At 35.2% G+C, this 20,603-nt stretch overlaps 1 protein-coding gene across 3 annotated transcripts; it reads right to left on the reverse strand.

The window, feature by feature from the left end:
* Positions 1 to 827: 827 nt before the first annotated feature.
* On the reverse strand, positions 828 to 19,684 carry LOC149800479 (uncharacterized). 3 transcript variants are annotated; one of them, XR_016421388.1, is made up of 8 exons: positions 19,551 to 19,684; positions 18,471 to 18,494; positions 17,618 to 17,821; positions 14,002 to 14,172; positions 13,355 to 13,462; positions 8,561 to 8,651; positions 7,853 to 8,111; positions 828 to 7,468 (listed from the first exon to the last, which is right to left on the reverse strand). XR_016421388.1 is itself a non-coding variant. In XM_089960106.1 (7 exons), the coding sequence occupies exons 1-7, from the start codon at positions 19,594 to 19,596 to the stop codon at positions 7,973 to 7,975; spliced, it is 765 nt and encodes a 254-aa protein (XP_089816232.1). In that variant the 5' UTR covers positions 19,597 to 19,684; the 3' UTR covers positions 7,840 to 7,972. The 3 variants fall into 3 exon arrangements, 2 of the variants coding, with proteins under 2 accessions (XP_089816232.1, XP_089816231.1); XM_089960106.1 differs by lacking the exon at positions 828 to 7,468 and having other exon boundaries at positions 7,840 to 8,111; positions 13,373 to 13,462; XM_089960105.1 differs by lacking the exon at positions 828 to 7,468 and having other exon boundaries at positions 7,840 to 8,111.
* Positions 19,685 to 20,603: the final 919 nt, after the last annotated feature.

Below are 20,603 nucleotides of genomic sequence, written 5' to 3' on the forward strand. Positions count from 1 at the left end.
CCACTGTAGTGTAGTACTTAACCTGCTCGGTCAGTTTATACTATCCACTATAGTGATGTACTCAACCTGGTTATACTATAGCGTAGTATGTAACTTTCTTACAGTATCCACTATAGTGAAGTACTCAACCTGTTGAAACTGCTTATACTTTCCACATTAGTGAAGTACTGAACCTGCTTATGCTATCGAATACAGTGTAGTACTCAACAACCACAGCCTGCTTAAAATATCCACTATTGCGTAGAACGTTACTTTCTTATATTATCTACACCAGTGAAGTACTCAACCTGCTGAAACTGTTTATATTATCCACCATTGTGAAGTACTCAACTTGCTTATACTATCAACTATACTGTAGTACTCAACCTGATCATCCTGCTCATGCTATCCACTATAGTGTAGTACTCAACCTGCTCAAACTGTTTATATTATCCAATATAGTGTAGTACTCATCCTGATTTATCTGCTTATACTCTCCACTATAGTGTAGTACTCAACCTGCTCAGCCTGTTTATACTATCTTCTGTAGTGTAGTACTCAACCTGCTTATACTATACACTATGGTGTAGTACTCAGCCTGCTCAGCCTGCCTATAATATCCTTTATAGTGTAGTAGTCAGTCTGCTGATATCATGCACTATTGTGTAGTACTCAACTTGCTCAACCTGTGTATGCCATCAACTATAGTATAGTACTCAAATTGCTCAACCTGCCGATACTATTCATTATAGCATGGCATTCAACGTGTTCGTACAGTCAACTCGAATGTAGAACGCTACCTACTCGCAATATCCACTATAGTGTAAAAAGAATAAAGAATACCAACATAAGTTGAAAATTAGTTTATTTCATAATTCAAAATGACTTGTATAACACTAATTGCTATTTCCGACGAGTCTTAGGGCAGCAATAACGTTGTTGTTAGCTTTAGTGACGTTATTTTATCGGTTGCAGAACCCTTGCTTACGGTAAAAAGAAAATAAATTGGGCCAGATGGATTTTGTTTTTATATGTAATAACAGTTTGTATAGTTTTGATTTTAAAAAATGTACGGAAAATAAAAACGAAGATTTAGATTAGTTATATGTCTTTAATTGCTTTCAAGGAAGAACATGTTTTAATATAAACAATGTCAAACGTCAAACATAAAAAAAAAAAATAAATAAAATAAAATAAAAAAAACAAACATTTATTGTAGAGAAAATAACTCGGTTGTACATGTGAACTAGACCCAAAGTAGACGAAACACTTCAAACTGATTTCGAACGCGCGCATATTATTATACTGTTTTTAAAGAGCCTGATGCCCGCATTACTAATGATGAGGTAAACATCTTACAGCCTTGTCAAAGTTATTAGTGATGAGGTAAACACCTTATAGCATTGTCAAAATTATTAGTGATGAGGTAAATACCTTACAGCCTTGTCAATATTGCTAACCGTGAGGGAAACACCTTATAGCCTTGTCAACATTGCTAATGATGAGGGAAACACCTGATAAAAGTTAGGGCAAAAACACAGCTCCCGTAGTAAACATATATAAACACCATGATATTAAAAATTCAATAAATTCACTTTCCTGATTGTTCATGATCAGACCTATATTTGTCAGTATATATTCATCCTGGATGACGGCTTCTTTGTAGATAAACGGATAAGAACCGCGGAATTGTCTGGACATACATGTACTTGAAGCTTGTGCTCTCAATTCCGCACTAAAGAGTCAGGTGCTAATGTCGGCAATGAGTGTTACAAACTCAAGACTATTAAAGGACTGAAGTACCATCAATAAAACAATGTTTATATGCTTTTAATTACAACATAGATAAGCTCTTGCAAAATTCATTTTACTAAAATATGTTTTCCATTATCAACCAACCCTGGCCAACCAAACCATTATATACTCTATCTTATCTTCACCCATTTACGGACTGTTCGCGCTATTCCTTACCATCAGTACCGTGTGTCCAACAGCTTTATCAACATTACTAGTGATGAAGTAAACATCATATAACCTTGTCAACATTAATGGTGATTAGGTAATCGCATTTTAGCCTTGCAAACATTGCCGGTAATAATGTAAACATCCTATAACCATGTCAACGTTATTAGTGATGAGGTGAACAGCTTATAGCGTTGACAAAAATACTAGGGACCAGGTAACGATCCTATAGCCTTACAAACATTGCTAGTAACGAGGTAAACACCTAATAGCCATATCAACATTACTAGTAATGACGTAAACACCCACATACTTATCAACATTAATAGAGATGACGTGAACACCCTATAGCCTAATTAATAAATCATAGTAATGACGTAAACACCTCACATCCTTATCAATATTAATAGAGATGACTGAACACCCTACAGCCTTGTCTATGGTTGTAAGATGTGACATCAGCCACTGTAGCATTAAATGAGTAGTAACTCTCTACAGCCTTATCAATGGTTGTAAGGTAAGCCATCAGCCACTGTAGCATTACATTAGTAGTAACACCCTACAGCCTTATCCATGGTTGTAAGGTAGGACATCCGCCACTGTAGCATTAAATGAATAGTAACACCCTACAGCCTTATCCATGGTTGTAAGGTAGGACATACGCCACTGTAGCATTAAATGAGCAGTAACACCTTACACCTTCATCCATGGTTGTAAGGTAGGACATCCGCTATTCTATAATTAAATGAGTAGTAACACCCTATATCCATGGTTGTAAGGTAGGACATCAGCCACTGTAGCATTAAATGAGTAGTAACACCCTACAGCCTTATCCATGGTTGTAAGGTAGAACATACGCCACTGTATCATTAAATGAGTAGTAACACCTTACAGCTTTATCCATGGTTGTAAGGTAGGACATCAGCCACAGTAGCATTACATGAGTAGTTTAAAATTACATGGGACGCGGCTGTTGATCTATTAATCAAACTGTTTAAGGCGATTTCGAAATCTGAACTTAAGCGGAGCTAGGTGGAAATTTTAAAACCGGTGAACCATCTAAAGTCAATGCAGTATTAATATATTAATAACTCTAAGAGGCAACCTCAATCCTTACAATTCTTGGAAACTGTTCACATGCTACGTAATCAGAAACACTGTCACATAGGACAGCATCACGATTGAAACCACGTGACTGAACGATCTAGTATTATATATCCTACCCAGAAAGGAAATGGGGGCAGGTGTTCAATTTCATAAAGGCGAGCGGTGCACACCATAACTGTTATTTATTCACACTGGTTTCAACTTATTCTGATATTATTTTTACAGGATTGCTCTGATTACTTTCGGTAAACTTACCATTAAATTAGAAAGTGTAAATGGTGGTTATAGTGTGATTTTCGCATGGATATAGATACAGGTTTTTATTCGAGACCCTCCTATATATCCAGAGATAAGTAAATAATTGAAGGAGAATTCGATCTTATCACGTTGTATGGGGCAATTGGATTTATATGCTATAGTCCATACAATGGGAACTTTAAATACCTCTATTATTAAATGTAAGTGAATATCTTGCAATAAGGCTAGGCTATGTGTTGTTTGTAGCTTTGCTAGATTTGAGTGATTAGTTAATTGATTATGGGAAGCTGATGATGGTGAGATATTCCTCAACCCGAGTACTTAACCAGCTTTTAGGAATGTATAGTATTCAAAAGACATTATGATAGTGTGGTTTAGTTTCCTAAATTCGTATACGTGTTTAGTAGATTGAGATGGGGCTGAGGATGATAATATGTTTCGAAATGACATTAAGCCAAGTAGTTCCCATCTTAATTTAGAAGTGTTGTTTCACTGTGCATTTTAGTGTGAAATATTAATGGCACGGACGAATATTTGTACAATCGAGAAGGTGTCATTCGTTTATTCTGGGATGGCTGTAATTGTTGTTGTGAAAGCAATATGGTGGAGGGGCACATGTACGGTTAGCATGAAATGTAGTTCAAGGCTGCAGCTTGATTGGCTCGGGGAGGGAATCTGAAGTACTAAGGTTCGGATGCGACGGGCTTAGTGGTAAATTATGCAAATGTAAAAAGAAGGAGAAGCCATACAAATGTGAAGATATAGTTGCGTTATTTGTGCTCATTGGTTGATTAGATCAAATTAGTTGTCTTAAGGTCCATGGAAATAGCAGAAAACAAGGGCCTTCCAGCCAAATTCACGCAGGTGTTTGATTCGCTCGGTAGAGAGATCCAAGTGTGCAGCAAGATTAATTGAATTTCATCGCCACTGTGATACTAATATATACTTCAACTTCAAGAACGATGAACGTATTTTACTTCTATTATAAATTTAGCATTTATGGTACACAAGGTCTTTTATAGCTTTATAATTAATGAAATGCGTCATTATTACTGAAGTGACGGCATGTTGTTTTCTCTTCCATTCCTCCCTGTTATTAAAATAAATGTTGGGTCTCCATTTCAAACGTCTAGCAAGTCGAATATCTAAACATTGTTTTTTAGTTTATACAAATAAGGAAAATAAACGTGACCTAAACAAGTGCAATGAACAATAATGCCTTATGCCAATGTCCGAATGAAACCTCAAACATTTCAGTTTTAGGGGTTTTACAGGTTAGGGACACTTGTTGTTTTGTTGTTGTTGTTTTTGATTTGTGTTAAGAAGATATTGTCTTTATAAGAGATGTGACCAGATGTTCCTCTTGCATACAACCACAAATATAATTAGCTAATCAAATATAAGCACACACATATATATAGCCAATCAAATATTAACACACATATAATTAGCCAATCAAATATAAGCAAACATATAAATACACATTACAATATAAGCACACATATAAATAACCAGTCAAATATGTAAGTACACATATGAATAGACAGACAAATATAAGTACACATATGAATAGCCTGTCAAAAATAAGCACTCATATACTAGCCGTTCGAATATAAGCACACATATGAATAGCCATTCAAATATAAGTACAGATATCAATGGCCAGTCCAATATAAGTACACATGTCAATAGCCAGTCAAATATAAGTACACATTTGAATAGCCATTCAAATATAAGCACACATATAAATAGCCAATCAAAGTTTCAAATAAATATTTGTGATAGAGATGAGTTCGTTGCATCTACATGTGTTTCTGTGTTGCTTTTCTTGCACTACATAGCGTTAGACTACTATAGACCACTGGATTGCCTTGTGTTCATATTAAATTCGGTCATGTGGGGTTAATATAGCCTTAGACAACTTTAGACCACTGGATGGCCTTGTGTTCATATTAAATTCGGTCATGTGGGGTTAATATCGCCTTAGACTACTATAGACCACTGGATGGCCTTGTGATCATATTAAATTCGGTCATGTATGGTTAATATAGCCTTAGACTACTTTAGACCACTGGATGGCCTTGTGTTCATATTAAATTCGGTCATGTGGGGTTAATATAGCCTTAGACTACTTTAGACCACTGGATGGCCTTGTGTTCATATTAAATTCGTTCATGTGGGGTTAATATAGCCTTAGGCTGCTTCAATACCAATGCATGAGCATGTGCTCATATTGAATCTGGTCATAGGGGGTTAATGTAGCATCAGACTGCTTAAAGAACACTGGATAGCCATGTGTTCATATAGCATCGACTTAGAATGCTTAACTACAACTGGAATGTCATGTGATCATACTAAGTATGCTTCATTAGGTTATTGGCAATACAAATCAGACAATTAGACCCATTTTAGTTTCTGTCTTCCGACCGGAGGACATTAGATGTTCTGAAATTAAAGGAGGAAATATTGTGGGCCCAAACTGAATCGGTTTCACGGGAATTCGATTTACTGAGGTTTCAGTGTAAAGGGATTTGCTAAAATGCTCAGATTGAAATATATCGTAAACTCATTAGATTCTTTGAAAAAATTGGCAACTGTTTGAGAAAAAAACCCTTCGAAAGATTTCTCATTTACATTGACAATTCATGGAACAAGCATATATCTACATATTTGATGGGTGTAAACTAACACAAAACACACTTGTATGAAATATTCATGAAACAAAACGCATACACATACTGGACATTGTTGAAAAAGTAAGGAAATGAAAGATACACATACAAGATGAAATATTTAAACCCCATTCAGTATATCCATAACTCAATGGCTATAGTATATACTGGCCATAACTCAATGGCTATAGTATATACTGGCCATAACTCAATGGCTATAGTATATACTGGCCATAACTCAATGGCTATAGTATATACTGGCCATAACTCAATGGCTATAGTACTTACTGGCCATAACTCAATGGCTATAGTATATACTGGCCATAACTCAATGGCTATAGTACTTACTGGCCATAACTCAATAGCTATAGTACTTACTGGCCATAACTCAATGGCTATAGTACTTACTGGCCATAACTCAATGGCTATAGTATATACTGGCCATAACTCAATGGCTATAGTACTTACTGGCCATAACTCAATGGCTATAGTATATACTGGCCATAACTCAATGGCTATAGTACTTACTGGCTATAACTCAATGGCTATAGTATATACTGGCCATAACTCAATGGCTATAGTATATACTGGCCATAACTCAATGGCTATAGTATATACTGGCCATAACTCAATGGCTATAGTATATACTGGCCATAACTCAATGGCTATATTATATACTGGCCATAACTCAATGGCTATAGTATATACTGGCCAAAACTCAATGGCTATAGTACTTACTGGCCATAACTCAATGGCTATAGTATATACTGGCCATAACTCAATGGCTATAGTATATACTGGCCATAACTCAATGGCTATAGTATATACTGGCCATAACTCAATGGCTATAGTATATACTGGCCATAGCTCATTGGCTATAGTACTTACTGGCCATAACTCAATGGCTATAGTATATACTGGCCATAACTCAATGGCTATAGTATATACTGGCCATAACTCAATGGCTATAGTACTTACTGGCCATAACTCAATGGCTATAGTATACACTGGCCATAACTCAATGGCTATAGTACTTACTGGCCATAACTCAATGGCTATAGTATATACTGGCCATAACTCAATGGCTATAGTATATACTGGCCATAACTCAATGGCTATAGTACTTACTGGCCATAACTCAATGGCTATAGTATACACTGGCCATAACTCAATGGCTATAGTATATACTGGCCATAACTCAATGGCTATAGTACTTACTGGCTAACCTAACTCGTACTGCAAGTAATATACAAAAACTTAAATTAAAATAATGTTATATACACCAGTCGTCGTGTGTTAAATTAAAACATTGCTTATGATCAATTAAATGATATATTCATAACTTAAGGTGCATTTTCCTTTATTCCTTATACACAATATTTTGGAGTGATGTGTTGTATTAGATCAAAGGTTCATACAGTCCACTACTGTCTTAAATACAGGGTTAGGTTAGGAATGTATGATAAGTCCAGCCGTGTCATTTCTGTTGACTGTGGCACTAAGGAGACGTTTGAATAGGCCACTGATTGGTCACTTACATACATAAGTGTTCTGACAGACAGACTTGTTTCATACCGTTAATGACATGATTGATCCATCTAAAGAACACTGTCTTTACTGGTAAAATGCGTAGAAAAAAATATAAATATACTTAGCAACCAAAGTTTTAAACCGCACAGTTTGTGCAGTAATATATATATATATATATATATATATATATATATATATATATATATATATATAAGAATGTTCACAATGGTATGAAGTTATTCCCTAACAAAACCACACCACGTAGCACAATAGGTTTCTCTGATAAATACTAATATTATATAATATAAACATCAAAGAAAATAAACATCAATTGAAGAATCGACCTGAACAAAAATCTTTAATTCAATAATGGTCTACGAACTTTTTACAGAAAGCAAGGCTATAATGTCAAGCAGCAAACGTTCATGTTTCGTTTTCTGATTTTCTCACCAGTTTACACTTCGCTAATATCTCGGCTTTACATTCATAGCGGTAGTCATCCCTTTTTCGTTTATAGGGATAAAACCGATTACTTTGTGGTAAGGTGGTGGCATCTCGTGGTCAGGAAAGGTTCTGTAACGTTTGTGGTTCTTTCGAAACTGCCTATAAACAAAAGAAAACTTAATACATTTAATTTCACATAACGTTGTTTGAAGATCCGTTTTCGATAAGGCACACTGTGATACAAAATATCAGGAACAATATTTTGTCCATGCGGATGAAATTCCTTTCAAACATCAGTGAGCATTATTCTGCCTAGACAACATAAAATGTATGGAAAACTTGTAAATGTTCGATTAAAATAGTTTCCTCTGTAGTTATTTTTGGACTGTGTTGCATTATTTTTTCTTAAAAATAACAACAAGAAAAGAGAAAGGAAAAAGCACATGCAGATGCTACAATTTTAGAAACGTGTTAACTTCATAGAGATGTGTCCATTAAATAAAAGTAACATATAAAAACTAAATGAATATACATATTTGCAATCGAAAAAGTGTCTCTCAAAGGAAGTGTATCATATAAATACAAGATACTTAATTCATTCAACCCACCTGAAGATGACAACGATAATCGCTACAAGACCAATGATAGTAATGGATAAAGCAGCAATTACAGCTATCATCCAACTCTGTACCCCAGTGTCTGCAAGAAGAAAGAAGCGATGTGTATTTACCATCAAACATACTTTGTTTTCTTGTCATTTCTTTATACATAGTGGTAAATACTGCTATAAATGAAAACCAAAATATTCTAAAGCCATTTAAAGGGCAAATTATGGTAACTTTTTCCATGTGTGACTGTAACTATATATGCTGATAAACTAGACTGATTTTCAATTTCAACTAGACTATATTTATATCTCAGGTCAAGTTATGTGTATTAATATGGATTGACCGTGCAATTTATTTGGTCCATCGAATATTATCAGTGTCATTTCATTGACGTATTCACTGAGAAATCTAGATTCATATCAATGCGGTAAGTGAAAATGATGGGGTCATTGTTGGAGACAAAAATAAGAAACAAAAACGGGGAACATTAAAGTTTCAGCCTCATGCAAGTCGAATATATATGATCCTATGAAAGACACTAAGAGGTAATCTAATTGGTACTTCTCTAACTGATAAGGTTTTGGAGAAAGAATATCGTGTTTGATTGCGAAGAATATAGGTGTGGAAACAATTGGAACGTCGCACATGTAATTGTTCGACATTATGACTATATTCAGATTTGCGTTACTTCATATAGAACATATGGCGGCTGAAATAGGAACAATAACATAATTGTTGTTGGATAATTGTCAGCCTGTTCACCCAAATCCTTCCAACGTATTCTTATTCATACAGCTACATCTTTAACTAATTTTCGACTTGACGAAAATGTCAGAGTGGTGTTGAAAATTAAGCTCGACGCTTGGGAACTACTTTCACTTTTGTGTCTTGCTATGCTATTCCTAGCCTGTAAGTTTTTAGTTCAAACAAATTAAGAATATTATTTGGTAAAATATGACTAAAACTATTGTGTGGCGTTTCTATTATCAATGACACGTTGTCGAGTTCACGTGATATCAACAATAACAAACACGTGCTTGAATGATGCAGAAAATATTCACTACTTATATCCGATACGTCTTTTACTCTGAATGCTTTTGTATCTTTGGGATGTGAGAATAATTTCTTCGACCCTTTGGAAGAAACTAATCGGAACAGATTGTGATATTTTCCAGACTGATAACATTTTCGGGGAGGGAAACACGGCCAGATGTGTTAGCAATATCGGTGACAAAATTATGACGCAATAAAACCAAGTGCTAGAGGGCAGTAAAAGCTACTATCATATACATACAAGACTTGTCCCAGCGTGTTGTATGCATCTCTCTCTCTTTCTCTCTCTCTCTCTCTCTCTCTCTCTCTCTCTCTCTGCCTGCCAGTTTGATATGCCACACACGATATTCATTAGAAATTGATAAAGCTCCATTTAACCGGCAAAATATCTTCTATACTAGGATTTAGCATGGTATTGGAAACATTGGCGAAGCTTCATATATGATAACTAAATAAAACTAATAAAATCTACGCCGCTGGATGGAAAGCAATTGTATTACAATAATTTCCTCCAGTTAAATTGAATTATATTATGAAATGATGGTTAGATTTTTTTCTCTCTAAATTGTTCGTCAGCGTATTTATATCTGGGTTATCATCGATCTTAAATAAAATATAAATCATTTTTGAAATGTTAATACTAATTTGGTTTAACCAAATATATTAATTCGTGATAATTGAGTGATAAATGCCTTTGTTATTAGCATAAATGTTTCTGACTAAAATTATCAATTGTAATTGTCTGTTAGAATGCCATCCTGAAAATAAACTGGATAAAAATGTGAGTGTCAAATTACCAGTAAATGTATTCCAACGCACGGCGCTTTCATTGTGACATCATAGTACGCGACATTCAGTCTGATTTACAATGGATGACATGTTTTGACTGGCCTATCGTAAAAATGTTAGCGTACTTTAACAGTGATTTTGTCGAAGTTGTGACAGAATGGATATTATTTCCAATCAAGCATTTATCAATGCACGTTATCCGTATTGTATCGGTACTAAATCACCTTCATTTGTTGATGTACTTAACAAAACCAAACCGCATTAATCTGAGGGGTTCGATCATACTGTGGAATAATCTATTTCGTTTTCCACTACCAAATACATGCATTGAGTATCATACCCTGGTAAATACATGCATTGAGTTTCATACCCGGTAAATAAATGCACTGAATCTCATACCCTGGTAAATACGTGCATTGAGTTTCATACCCTGGTAAATACATGCATTGAGTCTCATATCCTGGTAAATACATGGATTGAGTCTCATATCCTGGTAAATACATGCATTGAGTCTCATACCCTGGTAAATACATGCATTGAGTCTCATACCCTGGTAAATACATGCATTGAGTCTCGTACACTGGTAAATACATGCACTGAGTCTCATACCCTGGTAAATGCATGCATTGAGTCTCATACCCTGGTAAATACATGCATTGAGTCTCATACCCTGGTAAATCCATGCGTTGAGTCTCATACCCTGGTAAATACATGCATTGAGTCTCATACCCTGGTAAATACATGCATTGAGTCTCATACCCTGGTAAATACATGCGTTGAGTCTCATACCCTGGTAAATACATGCATTGAGTCACATACCCTGGTAAATATTTGCATTGAGTCTCATACCCTGGTAAATACATGCATTGAGTCTCATACCCTGGTAAATACATGCATTGAGTATCATACCCTGGTAAATAAATGCATTTAGTCTCGTACCCTGGTAAATACATTCATTGAGTCTCGTACCCTGGTAAATTCATGCACTGAGTCTCATACCCTGGTAAATACATACATTGAGTCTCATACCCTGGTAAATACATGTATTGAGTCTCGTACCCTGGTAAATACATGCATTGAGTCTCATACCCTGGTAAATATATGCAGTGAGTCTCATACCCTGGTAAATACATGCACTGAGTCTCATACCCTGATAAATACATGCATTTAGTCTCTTACCCTGGCAAATACATGCATTGAGTCTCGTACCCTGGTAAATACATGCATTGAGTCTCGTACCCTGGTAAATACATGTATTGAGTATCATACCCTGGTAAATACATGCATTGAGTCCCGTACCCTGGCAAATACATGGATTGAGTCTCATACAATGGTAAATAAATGCATTGAGTCTCGTACCCTGGTAAATAAATGCATTGAGTCTTGTACCCTGGTAAATACATGCATTGAGTCTCGTACCCTGGTAAATACATGCATTGAGTCTCATACCCTGGTAAATACATGCATTGAGTCTCATACCCTGGTAAATACATGCATTGAGTCTCATACCCTGGTAAATACATGCATTGAGTCTCATGCCCTGGTAAATACATGCATTGAGTGTCATACCCTGGTAAATAAATGCATTTAGTCTCGTACCCTGGTAAATACATTCATTGAGTCTCGTACCCTGGTAAATGCATGCATTGAATCTCATACCCTGGTAAATACATGCATTGAGTCTCATACCCTGGTACATACATGTATTGAGTCTCGTACCCTGGTAAATAAATGCATTTAGTCTCGTACCCTGGTAAATACATTCATTGAGTCTCGTACCCTGGTAAATGCATGCATTGAGTCTCATACCCTGGTAAATACATGCATTGAGTCTCATACCCTGGTAAATACATGCATTGAGTGTCATACCCTGGTAAATAAATGCATTTAGTCTCGTACCCTGGTAAATACATTCATTGAGTCTCGTACCCTGGTAAATGCATGCATTGAGTCTCATACCCTGGTAAATACATGCATTGAGTCTCATACCCTGGTACATACATGTATTGAGTCTCGTACCCTGGTAAATAAATGCATTTAGTCTCGTACCCTGGTAAATACATTCATTGAGTCTCGTACCCTGGTAAATGCATGCATTGAGTCTCATACCCTGGTAAATACATGCATTGAGTCTCGTACCCTGGTAAATGCATGTATTGAGTCTCGTACCCTGGTATAGACATGCATTGAGTCTCATACCCTGGTAAATATATGCATTGAGTCTCATACCCTGGTAAATATATGCATTTAGTCTCTTACCCTGGCAAATACATGCATTGAGTCTCGTACCCTGGCAAATACATGCATTGAGTCTCGTACCCTGGTAAATACATGCATTGAGTATCATACCCTGGTAAATACATGCATTGAGTCCCGTTCCCTGGCAAATACATGCATTGAGTCTCATACAATGGTAAATAAATGCATTGAGTCTTGTACCCTGGTAAATACATGCATTGAGTCTCGTACCCTGGTAAATACATGCATTGAGTCTCATACCCTGGTAAATGCATGCATTGAGTCTCGTATCCTGGTAAATACATGCATTGAGTCTCGTACCCTGGTAAATAAATGCATTGAGTCTCATAAAATGGTAAATACATGCATTGAGTCTCGTACCCTGGTAAAGACATGCATTGAGTCTAGTACCCTGGTAAATACATGCACTGAGTATCATACCCTGGTAAATACATACATTGAGTGTCATACCCTGGTAAATACATGCACTGAGTCTCGTACCCTGGTAAATACATGCATTGAGTCTCATACCCTGGTAAATACATGCGTTGAGTCTCATACCCTGGTAAATATGTGCATTGAGTCTCATACCCTGGTAAATACATGCATTGAGTCTCATACCCTGGTAAATACACGCATTGAGTCTCATACCCTGATTGACACTTTAAGACATGTTGATCTTTAACTAGAGTGTTATTGTGAATCTAAATATACCTTTAAAAATGGGCATACCTCCCCCGTCTGCTCTGGGTGGTCGAGTAGTTGGGAGTTTTGCTGAAGTTGTTGTTGAAGTCGTTGTAGTGAATATACTGGGATCAAAATCTGAAAGAAATTAGAAAATTTAATAAATTACAACTCACCTACGCAGTCAATGTTGTTTATGTGTAGCAACTCATACGATAGATAATTGGTATCATTCCGTAATTGACCAACATACGCACACAGGTAGATTACAGTGACCCACATTTGGATTCCGATATACGTCCTGTCCAAGATACATCCTTGTTTCAAACTCTTTGGGAAGAAATTCAATAAAATATCGAAATTAAATAATTGGCTGCAAAACATAAAGGTTTTCATTGTGTGTAATTTTTTATGAAAGATAAACAGTTTTAAAGCTTTAAGGACAAAGACTAAATGATCAATCAGTCACCCTTCTTACCTATATTCGAACGTTTTGTCCCTACTCCTCAGCACCTCTTACCAAATAAGAATTTATTTTAATGGATACGATCTAGATATAAACTAATGAATGATACATGATTTAGTAGTTTATTTCGATATCAGATATATCATATACATGCATATATTTTCATCTCTGTTTTTATTTCGTCAAGCGGAATAGTGAGCGGAATACTCACCGAAGCAATATCGCTGCTGGATGCTACTGGGAAGGTTTTCCAAACAGTACACTGTGTTTGACGAGTCACATCGTTTTACCTTGATCCTATACGATATTTCACACAAACTGTCGAATGTTGCCACACAAGCTGTCCTGCTTACTACACCTTCTCCAACCATGGGAATCGTACCTGTCGTGCAATTAGAATGTTCGATTTGATACACTTATATATATATATATATATATATATATATATATATATATATATATATATATATATATATATATATATATATGTGTGTGTGTGTGTGTGTGTGTGTGTGTGTATTAACTGACCGATATTAACTTGTGTGCATGGGCTTCTAAAATAATGAAATACGCAGTAAAACGCAGCAACAACAACACACAAAAATACACAAAAGTAAAGTGATGTTGAGGTTGTGTGTCCGCTTATAGGAGCAAGAGGTTTGGGGCACACACACCCAACTCACGATTTATCGTTTTCAACTCTGAACATATTCTTTTGGTTGTTCTTTTCAACATAAACTTGAAATGTAGCTTTAAGAACAAGGTGTATTTGTTTCGTTCTACAACAGTAACGTTAATTTTTGTTTTTGAGGTCTGTGTACTATTTTCATATTACAAATACTTCTTTTGCTATTTATTTATTAATTTGATTAGATTTGTTCATGATACCAAGATATGTGTTACTTGTACGAATTTAAAACAAACTAAGGCTTCATAATTAAGTAGATTCCAACGTGTTGAACGTATTCCTTGCCCAAAACTAATAAATAGATTTACGAAGGTTTGAAAATGGTGCTAAAGCAAGGCCAGCCTTCAGAGACGACTATCATCACTTCTTGCCTTTCTCATATGACACTTCGTTCCTGTTTTGTGTCGAAGTGTAATTAATAATTTTCTTGATGACATTGAAATACAAATATAAATAAAAAGTATACATCAATACAGTTATTATACATACATAACCAATAATATTAACTTAAATAAGTTTGCGACAAATATAAATAAATAAGATACATTGATGCTTTAACATATGGAACAACATTTGTTTAAACAAAAGCAATTTGCAGTGAAACGTAAAAGTTTTTATACTACATTTACAATCTGATCCCATTTTAAGGACATGACCGTTGTGTATCAATACTAGTTCAAAGTCTGATCACACATTTAAGAACAGGACCTTTGAGTATCAATACTAGTTCAAAGTCTGATCCCATTTTAAAGAGTTGACCCTTGAGTATCGATGGCATTTCACAACTTATATTGTACAAACGTGTGATATTATAATAGTTATAAACAATTCGCATTGGTTATGTATGCACACTATAAAAATGTTTAATTAGACTTAAAATTCCGCTCCGGATATGACGTACATTTATCCCTTCTATTCAACCTAGCCATTCAAGTGCTTAATTTCCCCACGTAAATGTCTATGTGATATAGCGTACGATCGAGCTTTGTACAGAAAATATGGTGCACTGTGTTGCATTCTGAAGTAACCAAAAGAGTGGTGATGGAAAAAAAGCGTTCTTTCTTTTTCCGAAAAACAATGTTTACCAGAAAAAAGTGTATTTAATTTGTGGGAACGAATAGGGGAGAGATGGGAAAGTTGTATCATTTATGCCGGATTTTAGTGAATTTGGCCTAAAGACAATTCGGCCGAACTGGAAATACAATTCGGAAAACTTGACAATAGTTTGTACGTTCTTTTTCTCCAACAAAAAAAGTAGATGCTATGTAAGATAGGTTTTAAGGGGAACAATCTAAATTTAAACAAGCTATTTTGATTTTCTTTGAAAGAAACTAAACATACTTCGTAACGTACATATTTATTAGATAAAACACAAACTGACATATCTTGCTTGTTCTAATTAAAATATTTACATACATTTTTTGTGCTAAGAAAATATATGCATCTGCACAACGGCATTCTCAGTTTAAGTCTTCCGGTCAAATTATCAATAATTATTTATAAAACAAAAATACAACACAAAAATACGTAACAGATAATATTCTACATAATACGTATAAATTTTGCTAATGGTAGTGTACATGAGATATTATAACAAATATGCTTAATTTTAGGCTTCACGTTGTAACACATGTGCATACAATACATACTAGATTACACATGAGAGAGAGAGAGAGTAATGTTAAGCATTTTGTCAGTATTTAGTTGCTGCAATATGAAGCTATTACCAGTTAATTTTATTGTTTGTTTTTATTTTTCAAGTTGTCTTAGTGCTTGCGCGCGTAAATTGAAAGCTTGTCATTACTGGTCAGTATCGTCAATCATATTTGCTCCATTATTCCGTAAAAATTAGAAAGGAAATAAGTTTGTATTTCATGTGTGCCCCTCCTCCCCCCCCCCCCCGGGCACATACACACACACACTCATGGTACAAAATAAATTGATAAACATACACTTGTTTGAAAATAAAATGAAAGAAATTAAACTTGCACTGTTATCATATATTCCTTCTTTTTTCATCATGCGAAAATTATTTTAAAAAATGTATATATCTAGGAATTTCGTATATGTAGCGGATGCCGGCTTGCGTATGCATCCTTAGTGTAGTGTGTATCGCTTATGTCAAATAACAAAATCGCAAATGAGACGAAAGTATTGCCTGAAGGCACCTGCCATTTACGCATTATAAGTTGCTTAATGCAAACTGACCCAGATTGTATTGTATCCAGGTTAACTATAAGTCGGTATCTCGCAAATAAAAAATTCATTATTTTAAAATACATTCAGTGTGAATGCAAATGATAATCTTTTTGCTAGCATGTGTTACAAAATTATTATTAATTGCAGTTATTATTGTGTATAATATTTGCCCTGCAAACATCAATTATGATTACACGTGGCAAACAAATAGAAGCCTGGGTGATAACCATAACTAGCAGGGAGCAATAAACTCATTGTTTAAACTTACCGACAGGATATCAAATATATAGGTTATTTTATTACAATGCAAATCATCCCCGGAGTCTTGACTTGAGTATCTTTTTAGTGTGCCAATTTTTTCTTCTGAAGTCGGCCGACAAAAGGAAGTCGAGTTTGGTTCCTTTGGATTCTTTAATTGTGCCGATTTCTTTCATCTTTTTTTTATATAAAGTCTGCCGACGCAGGGAAGCCAGCATTGATTCTTTTTACCTGTATTTACGGGAATTTTGAAAATAAATTGAAACAATGGAACAGTTTTGAAAGCGACAAAATCTAGTGCTTCGTGCACGCATACCGATATAAGGCTAAACAGTAAATTAGTTTTCATTAGTTTCATCTAAATATTCCCTATCCATAGTTTATAGTGTTTCATTTTTCGACAACAAGAAGCATGTACTTCGTCTTGGAGGGATAAATATACGTCATTTCCGGTTGCGTCCTCTATAGGTGGGAAATCGTAACTAAGGGGAAGTAACAGCATTGTTTACTTCTATTTCGAGTAATTAAATTATTATTTCTTCTTTACACTTGATAATTTTTTTGTTCTTTTTGTGCGACTATAACTATTTTTAATCATGTAACGCAAATCTGATATAAATAGGAAAATGTTGGAGTATGGCTGGTGATCTTTAACTAAGAGATAAGTATAGCAAATTCAAACCATTCATCCAGATTGGAATTCGCGTGCCACATCCGTACGGAGACACATATCGGGTTGTCATGTTGAATGCAGTGCCGTACCAAATATCATGGTCAAGGTCATATAGGTCGTTCCGGTCATTAAAAAGGTACTCACACACGGGGCATCGGTCTGGCATGTAGGGAAATGGTTTATGGTTTTCACTGGAACAGGGGTCAAATGTAGCTGAAGCGAATACAAACAGAAATATGGATCTGAGATGTTTAAAAATACCTGATATACTTATTTTTGTGTTTGTCAAAATATTGCAATGGGCGACACTTCGTTGTCTGAGAATAATTCGATTTTGGAATTCTATCAAGTTTACCACATTCTGTTACTGAATCATTCAACTTTGCGTATAACTTTATATCACCATAGACACGAGATCGAATAAAAGACAAATTATCAAAGATAGCATGATGGTGTTCAATCGATCGATATTAAACATAGGCAAGTCAATGACTGTCCAGGGTATATTTAAATGTTATTCTGTTATTGTTGTATTACCTACTCTACCAATACCCCACCCTTAGATAATGCTACCATAATAAAATATATTTCTCTGTCCGTTTATTTGCCTGTCTGTCTCTCTATCTGAAAACACTGTGTTTAGATCTAATTTTTCTTAAACTGCATTGAATCAGCAACAGTGTGAATTTAAGTGATGTCTACGTGAATGCACGCTATGGAGTCAGTCATTTCAAGCTCTTGAAATGTGTCTATTGGGAAGCGGTTATGATACAAGTTGTATGTTGGCGTATTTCTCTCACACGGTTCAAAAGCTTCTAATTGTATAGAACTTGGTTAGAATGTAAACACCAGTAATACATACCAGAAAACTGACAGCTTTGACCACCTGCAAGAAAACATACTGAAAAATAAAGCATAATGTAGGTAGTATTGATTATATTGTTAGTGTAGCTGATATTGATTGTATAACTCGTATAACAGTGATATAGTGATATTGATTACATAACTCAGATAACACTGATATACTGATATTGGTCATGTAACTCGTATAACAGTGATAGATAAAGAGCGATTGCATCATTAGTATAGTAAACAACGATATACTTGTATTAATTATATAGCTAGTGTAACAGACGGTGATATATCAGAATCGATTATATAGTTAGTGAAGCAGATCAAAAAATACTGTCATTTATACTACAGCCAGTGTAGCAGACCATGATATATCATAATTGATTATATGGCTAGCTTTACAGACCCTGATATATCAAAACTGATTATATGGCTAGCAAAGCAGACCCTGATATATCATAATTGATTATATGGCTAGTGTAGCAGACCCTGATATATCAGAATTGATTCTATGGCTAGTGTAGCAGACCCTGATATATCATAATTGATTATATGGCTAGTGTAGCAGATATTGATATACTATTATTGATTATATACTTAGAGTAGAAGACAATGATATACAAGTATTGATTATATAGCTAACGTATTATAACAGCTTTTACTGACCAAGAGTATGAATTGAAAATTAGACCATACCCACATCAAGCGAAGAACATAAAAAAGCCAGACACAAACAACAAATGGATCGTTTGCACAAGTGACGAATCTCTGTAATATTATTCATGATGGTACGATTGACAGAGATAACATTTTGAAAATAACCGTCGCATCTCTGTCGACCTAGGTTCAAACTCGAGCTTCATTGCCTAAGGTAGCTGGTCACTTGATTACAGATTCGCAGACATTCAACATTATTTAATAGCCAACTTACTGGAGATTTTAGCATCATTTCTAAAATATCGGGACATGAGGCGTAAGACACTTAGGTCACCGGTATGTATATACATACTGTAGAAGAGAAATAGACAGAGAGAGACAGGAAAGAGACAGACAGACAGACACAGAGACAGAGACAGAGACTGAGACTTAACTGTCCATAGAAATATCGATGTAATGGCGATGATGAATATTATCATTTCTCTGCCTTTTTAGTCAACGATTCCCTTGACTCCAAAATTCGTGAAGCAGACTTATGCAACGCAATGATTCATTTAGGTTTTACATATGCATGAAATACTGTTGGACAAAGAAGAGCTATAAAGCTACCATATATATCCATTTATTGGTAGCAGGAAAGAAGATAAATTCTAATGAATAAGTAATATGACTTTCACTCTTATTAAAAGAATATCAGTTTATTACGAAACGATGAAATGATTTAATAAGGCTTTGAAATCTTATACCACGATTCTGATTTAAAAAACATTCTTTGTTTTAGTTATAAGAGATTTCCTTCGGGGATATAAATACAAGGAAGTTTAAAACCCGTCATAGAGTTTTGTAGATTTTTAATGGTCATTGATAATCAATTAGTTTTGAAGCAGTGCCAAGAGGACGTGAAAGGCTACACTGTATGGGTAACTATAATAAACACTATATATAGATTGTAAACAGTGGAATTCTCTTTATTCTGTATTTTGAACTGAAAACACACTGTGGCAGGTACAGACTTGCACATTAAAAATTCCCTGATTTTTATTTGTGTGTGGGGTGGAGGTGGTGTGTGTGGGTTTAGGGTGGGATGTTTTTACACTTGCTAACTGTTGCTGCGAGGATAGCAATAGTAGTAAACGTTGTTGTTTTTGTGGTGTTGGCATTGGTGTTGGTAGTAGTAGAAACATTAGTACGTATTGATCGTATTGTCATTGTTGTTGGAGTGGTGTTGCGGTAGATATTCTGATGGTGCTAGAAGTAATCCCAGTAGTATAAGTAAGAGGGGTTATATTAGATGTGGTTCTTGTTGATATTATCAGTGGTAATAGTAACTAGTCTTTAGTGGATGTGTTAATGTTTATAGTGGCAATAGTTGTAGCAAATAGTTTTTAGTGGACAATGTAATTTTGCTACTAGCAGTAGTAGTAGTAAATAGTTTGTTGTGGATATTGTAATGTTCTTATTATCAGTGGAAGTAGTGAATAGTTTG

This window comes from Sinohyriopsis cumingii, chromosome 5 (assembly GCF_028554795.1).
Source record: "Sinohyriopsis cumingii isolate HCF-2022 chromosome 5, ASM2855479v2, whole genome shotgun sequence".
NCBI classification, from domain to species: domain Eukaryota; kingdom Metazoa; phylum Mollusca; class Bivalvia; order Unionida; family Unionidae; genus Sinohyriopsis; species Sinohyriopsis cumingii.